The sequence below is a fragment of the Beta vulgaris genome, chromosome 7, assembly GCF_026745355.1.
Source record: "Beta vulgaris subsp. vulgaris cultivar EL10 chromosome 7, EL10.2, whole genome shotgun sequence".
In the NCBI taxonomy this organism is placed as follows: Eukaryota; Viridiplantae; Streptophyta; class Magnoliopsida; order Caryophyllales; family Amaranthaceae; genus Beta; species Beta vulgaris.
Genome location: NC_079208.1, coordinates 36,625,735 through 36,632,894, shown reverse-complemented (window position 1 = coordinate 36,632,894; position 7,160 = coordinate 36,625,735). Strand labels below are relative to the sequence as shown.

Here is a 7,160-nt window from a genome sequence, read left to right as displayed (position 1 = left end):
GTATAGATTAAATTGAAATGAAGGGAGTAATAATTAAGCTATAAGTATAGTGTACAACATGTGATTATAGCATTTTATAATAGGTCTAATTTACAAAATTAGACATTCTCTTTCGAAACCTCGGCCTTAATTGCTCCACTGAAACAAAACAATTTAGTATTACAACAAAATTTATTAAGTGAAATTTATTGTTATAACAAAAACTAAAATATATAGCGATAAAGTTACATATATATTAGAATTTTGAATGATGAAAAAAATTAGAGTTTGATTTTAAAAAACAACCTTAGAATATTATAGAGAGCTCCATCTAAGTATGTCATGTTATTATTTTTAATTAATTTTTTTTTTAAAAGATAGTGTTCACTATACATATAAATACATATAAGGTGTTTTGGATAAGTGAACATTACATTCTGGTTTTAGATAAACAACCTAAATTATTATACTATGTAAATTGAATATGACTTTTATTACAAATTCGCAATATTATACTTTTTTTTTTTACTATTGGAAAGTGCTCGAAATATGTTTCATACACAATAGAATTTTACAGTTTGTGAAAATTTATTTATTTGGATGAAAAATAACGTATTATTTATTTTTTATTTTAATTACATGTAAAAATAACTATAAAAATAGTGTATTATATGTGGGACAATATCAATTATATCTTTGAAAATCATACTTTTAAAAAATTGAGTTATATAAAGATAAAAATACATATTTATAATTTTGAACCTATAGCATACCATGGTGGCATTACATGAATTAAATGAAAGTTTGTCAACGACATTGCAAAGGTATTATGCAATTCACTAATTATGTTATTCATAGAATATTTATTGTATACATAATTATTCATGTTTGTTTTTTCACATATATTATATGTCAGATCTGATTCTTTTATCCATGAACTTGATTCTACTAAACTAATTGAAAAATCAAGGTTCACGTTTCCAGACTATTTGAGGTCACGAATCATAAAAAAGGAGAAAGTTTGATAAGTCTTGATATGGTCATGATGGATGAAGAGGTATATTTTTCTCTTAAACAATATTTTGGATTATTAGTGGAGGTTGATTTTATATTCTATTATGATACCGTCATTGTGATCTTTTTTTTCACTTTTCCATCTTCCATTCTATATGTGTTATGTTTTTTTTTTTTGAGGGGAAAGAGAAGTGCATTAATCAAAGGGACAAAGTGTCCATAAGTACATAAGGTGTTATAGTACTAGGACAGTGATGCTCCCAACATTGCTCAACACCAAAAGGCACAACTCTAGCAAGGTTATGGGTAACAGTATTCCCATCCCTTTTAGCATGAGAAAAAGAAACAGAAGAAAATGCATTACACATAGAAAGAGTGTCCCCAAGTATTGCATCCAAATCTGAGAAGAAAATTGCTGCTTTCGATAACCTTTTCGTTACTACCAGAGAGTCGGATTCAAAAATCACATGACCATATCCATGAGCTTTGGCCAAGCGGGTTGCCATGTAAATGGCCTTGCATTCAACTACCTTGGGAGGCCAGTAGGCACGCACACGTCTAGTTGCAGAAAAGCACACCTTACCTTCCGAGTCGCGGGCTATCACTCCAAGTGCCACCCATCCTTCCTCGGCCAAACTTGCATCCGTGTTCAATTTAATAGCACCAACCAGGGGAGCATACCATCGGCTTGGGCTCGGAGCCGCGGGGGAGCGCACTTCTCCATAAATCCTCACAGCATAGTTATTAAAATCATCAACTTGTCTCATAATTCTCTGGCCCACAACAGTGGCAGGGTGACTTGTATGCTCAAAGACTCTCCTGTTTCTTTCAACCCAATCGTTCCTTAGGATATAACATCCCTTTTGAACCACAATTGCATCCATCTCACTCCATCTTACGAGGGTATCACACATGGCTTCATCTTCCACCCCTGGCAATAATATATGACAGCCCAGCTCTTCCCACAACTTCAGCGACATCGGGCAGCGATAAAATAAATGTAATTGCGTCTCATCCTCTCTAGCACAACAGGGGCACCCTGCTTCGTCGATGAGGTGGCGTCTCTGAAGTACTTTCCTTACTGGGAGTGAACTTGTGCAGGTACGGCATAGGAAATGACGTACCTTAGGCGACACATTTAAGCTCCATAAAATATTCCACACTCTATGAAAATCATCCAGGTTCCCCCATTTCCCCAACATATAAGTAGTTTTCACCGAATAATTGCCGTCCTTAGAGTATGCCCAAGTTAAATCGTCCTTTAGACATCTAGTGCTTAAAGGAATGACCAGTATATATTGTTGGTCACGTTCATTGAAATGACTCTCAATAAGTTCCACATTCCACTCCTTCCTTTCAACATCCATTAAATCTCTCACCACTTCTAGTCCCTCCACTCGAGCACTCTTGATGAATCTACCTACCTTCTTCATCCCCCACCCATGGTGCACTCCATATGTCAATTTTCGTGCCATCTCCAACCCTCCAAATCAAACCCTCCAATACCAAACTCTTCGCACCCGAAATACTCCGCCACGAGTAGTTGTGCGAGTATCCTAACCGCGCTTGACAAACATCACCATGGGGATAATACTTGGCACTCATTACCCTACTCAAAAGGGAATCTTTATTATGTAATAATCGTCAAACTTGTTTACCCAATAAAGCATCATTAAAGACCGCAAGGTCCTTAAATCCCATACCCCCCATACAATTGGGTTTGCACATTTTCTCCCAACTTAGCCAATGCATTTTCCATTCATCCCCTTTTCCTCCCCACCAGAATCGAGCCATAGCAGAGTGGATTTCTTGTATGACAGCAACAGGAAGCTTATAAACTCCCATTAGGTATGTAGGCAGTGCTTGATCAACACCTCTTTCCCAGCCCGCGACAATAACTTTTCTTTCCAACCCCTCAACTTCTTCCACATTCTATCTAAGAGTTCCCAAAAAAGCACTTTCTTAGACCTCCCACAAAGAGTTGGAATACCAAGATACTTCTGGTGTCTATCAACTTGCCTCATATGGAGAAGATTAATCAATTCTTCTTTTTTCGCAGAGCTAACACCACTACTAAAGGATACTTCCGACTTTTCATAATTAATTTTCTGCCCGGATGCTGCGTCATATTTGTTGAGAATATCAACTATTGTCAAGCACTCCTGTCGGGTAGCCCTGGTAAAGAGAAGATTGTCATCTGCAAAAAGAAGGTGAGAGATTTCTGGACCATTCCGGCTTGCTTTCGGACCATGAATTTCTTTCATAGCCACCTTTTGTTTAACCATCTGAGAGAAGGCATCAGCAACCAAGATAAAAAGGAACGGAGATAAAGGATCACCCTGGCGTAATCCTCTGGAGGGAGCCACAGAACCACATAGTCTTCCATTGATAATGAAGGAATAAGAAACAGTAGCAACACAACTCATAACCAGATTAACCCATCGTCCATCGAACCCCATTGTCAACAATAACTTCTTGAGATAACCCCACTCCACTCTGTCATAGGCCTTACTCATGTCAAGTTCCATCGCAATCAATCCTTTCATGCTATTATTCCTCGTCTTCATAGTATGAAAGATTTCCATAGCAATGAGAGAGTTATCCGAAATCATTCTTCCAGGGACAAACGCACTTTGATTTTCCGTTACAATACAGGGAAGGAATTGTTTAAGCCTCAAAACAATAGCTTTAGAAGCTATTTTATACAATACATTGCATAAACTTATAGGCCTAAACTCAGAGACAACAGTAGGGGGTTTAACTTTTGGAATAAGAGCAATATTAGTACAATTAACATTCCCTGGTCAAGAATAGTTATGTAAAATGCTGCTAAAAAAATTAAAAACATCATCACCAATGATATGCCGGAATCTCTGGTAAAAGATAGCATGCATACCATCAGGCCCTGGAGCTTTACAAGGGTGCATATCACTCAAAGCTGCAAAAATCTCCTCTTTTGAATAAGGCATCAGAAGGACGTCGTTATACTCCTGTGTCACAAACACCTTCACATGCTGCAATACCTCCTGAAAATCATCAAAAGAAGGCTCAGAAGAAGTAAAGATCTCTTGAAAATAGCGTTCCACCACACACTCGATCTCCTCGCCTTCCGTTTGCCACCTCCCGCCACCATCAAAGATACCATGAATGAGGTTCCGTTTTTTCCTTTGAGAAGCTTTATGATGAAAATAGGAAGTATTTCTATCCCCATCCTTCACTTCCGCCACTCGCGATCTCATGTACAAGTGAGCCTCGTTCTTAGTATGTAATTCATCCAACTCCTTTTCCATACTCACACACCTCTCACAACTGTCATTCGAAATAGCTTCGCACTGGGCTTCATGTAACTTTTTCTCCACTACTTCAATTTTCTTTCTAAGAGACCCGAAAGACTTTTTACTCCATCCCTGCAACTCCCTCGCAACAACCCCTAATTTTTCACAAATTCTACCATCCTCTGCTGCACTCCAAGCTCCCATCACCACCTCCTCACAAGCATCATCAAGAAGCCAAAAGGTCTCAAAACGAAACCCACCATCCCGTCTTCTCAGCATCCCCTCATTTCCCAAACAACGTAATACAATAGCAGCATGATCCGAACAGTAACGCACCTTATGATCAATGAAAGCCTCTGGAAATATATTCAGCCAAGAACGCGAGACGATAAACCGATCCAAGCGTTCTCTAATTCGAGATTCAGGACTCCTCCCTCTCTCCCAAGTGTGCCACTGACCTACAAAACGCAACTCTCTAAGACTACAGTCATCCATCACATTACGAAACCCCACCATAGCTCTCCGCTCCCTCGAAGCACCTCCTTCCTTCTCATCATAACTCAAAATTTCATTAAAATCGCCCCCAAAAACTACAGGCCCCTCATATTCATCACACAACCCTTTAATCAAAGCCCAAGTTTTATGTTTATTCTCCTCTTCCGGCCAACCATAAATGCCCACAAACCTCCATCGCACATCCCCACTACTCCCCACATCACCACAAATATAATTTTGGGAAAAAGACACCATCTTAAAAGAGATCGTTTCTTCCTTCCAAAACATACATAAACCTCCAGCTCTCCCAACACACGACACTCCAAAGGCCCCGGAAAATCCAAGACTCTCCTTTTTCTGCTCAACAATATTTTTAGTAACCTTAGTTTCCGACATAAAGAGAATGTCGGGGGTATTAGAAGCACTAAGTCTTCTCAACTGACGAATTGTCTAAGAGTTACCCAATCCCTGACAGTTCCAACACAAGATTTTCATAACACCCGGCGGGATTGGTTACAACCAACCTCCGCCTCACCAATAACATCATTATTGCCAAAATCAGAAGAGTCATTAAATTTACATTTCTTAGAACCCAAGTCATCCAGATTACAACTATCATCCACAATCATATGATCAACAAGCTTTCTTTTTTCACCAACCATAGAGTCATTAACAATATTGCATGGGAGTTCATTAATAGCATCATTAAGGGAGTCCACCCCTTTTTTCAACACCCCTGGTTTATATTTTGATTTTTTAAATTTAGTGGCAACATTCCCTCCACCAGCCACAAAAATTAGAGGATTATTAAGCACCTCACCTGTACTAGGCGCCTGTGTCATGGTAATTAAGTTAGGAACCTGATGCAGCCCAACATCCACACTAGCATAGGAGGAAGGAGCTTCGAACTCCGAAGCAGCAGCCACGCTAGGAACCGGACCCGACTCCGCAGTTGCGTTAGGCACAGCCACGCTAGCAATCGGCTGCCCCGACCCTCCCGCAGCCTGATTCTCACTGATGGGCAACAGCTCAAGGTTATCTTCACCAGCCTTCACCTCCTGCGTAACCTTAGACAGCCCTTCTAACCTCCCAAAAACTAATAGTACGAGCTACCTTCAAGAAAGCCCTCGTCTCCTCTTCCATCTTTTGTCTACCTCTTCTTGGGGATGCCCTAAGCCAAGCCCCCCATTGCCTCTCAACATCTTTATCATCCTCCGAAGACTCCACACAATCCCGCTCTATATGGCCTATCACACCACACGATAAACAGAAGGTTGGAAGCCGCTCATACTTAATCTCAATCAAAGCTGAACTTCCATTTCGCACCGAAATACGTTACACCCTTCACAGTGGTTTTGTGATATCAAGAAGCACACGAATACGCGCCGACTTATCCCACAATATTTCACTAGCATCCAGTTCAAGAACCTCCCCAAGACTCCCTCCTATCATCCTAATATGAGTTTCCGACCGACATCGCGTCGGTAAATTATAGAGTCGAAGCCATAATGATCAGAGGTTCATGGTAATGTGATAAGGTTGGGTATCTGCGTCAATCTCCTGTAGCAGTATCCAACTTTGATCAAAGGTCCATGGCCTTCCTGCCATGACCTTGTCATGTTTACATGCAAATTAGACCACAAATAGGTCATGTTCAATGGTTCGGAAAAGTGCTCCCTTTGAAATCGCCCAAACCTGATTAAGAGTACGTTTAAGGGCTTCGAAATTGAAAGATCTTACTGTCACAATCTTCCCAATCAATGCTAGGGCAAAATCTTGAGTATTCTCGATATCGGGTAAGTCATCAAAAGCTATGGGATTATTCTCCTCCGCTGCTATCTTATAATCAGAAACTTTCTTTATGATCTCATCAGCCATGTTGGATGACACTAATCCCAATGGAGATCACGAAGATCGAAAATTCGAGAAAAAAGAATGGAAATCCAGGACTATCACTCAAACCCTAGACTCGCTAGAGAGTGACTCGGTTCGACATTATATGTGTTATGTTTATGTGTCATTAAAAGTTGAAGTTGTGGCTGAAACTCATGGTTTTTATAATTTTTCTATCATGCATCTATAAATAAGTACCTTCTACTTTCTTCAAGTATCATTGGGGTGTTCTTCATGTTCAAATTGTATTAACTATGTTAGTCATACCAATTATTGGGATACTATTTAATAATAGACTTAACTACAATATTTAATTTAATATTAAAAAATATAAAATTTGTATATCGCAATAAAAAAATCTTGAAATAAGAGTATAATGACAAATATTTTATCCGCTCTTTTTCTACTACAACAATGAGTTTGTTCATGGTTTTTAATGAAATGAAAAAAATGGGTAGTTTAGCATAGAAGTATCCCTTTAACTAATAAGTATAGGGGATAAGT

General features: G+C 39.2%; 1 protein-coding gene across 1 annotated transcript; it reads right to left on the bottom strand.

Moving 5' to 3' along the window:
- Positions 1-2,637: 2,637 nt before the first annotated feature.
- On the bottom strand, positions 2,638-6,641 carry LOC104899410 (uncharacterized). The gene is made up of 6 exons (XM_010686597.1): positions 6,473-6,641; positions 5,877-6,010; positions 5,288-5,821; positions 3,890-5,201; positions 3,141-3,793; positions 2,638-2,925 (listed from the first exon to the last, which is right to left on the bottom strand). The coding sequence occupies exons 1-6, from the start codon at positions 6,639-6,641 to the stop codon at positions 2,638-2,640; spliced, it is 3,090 nt and encodes a 1,029-aa protein (XP_010684899.1).
- Between the last annotated feature and the right edge of the window lie 519 nt (positions 6,642-7,160).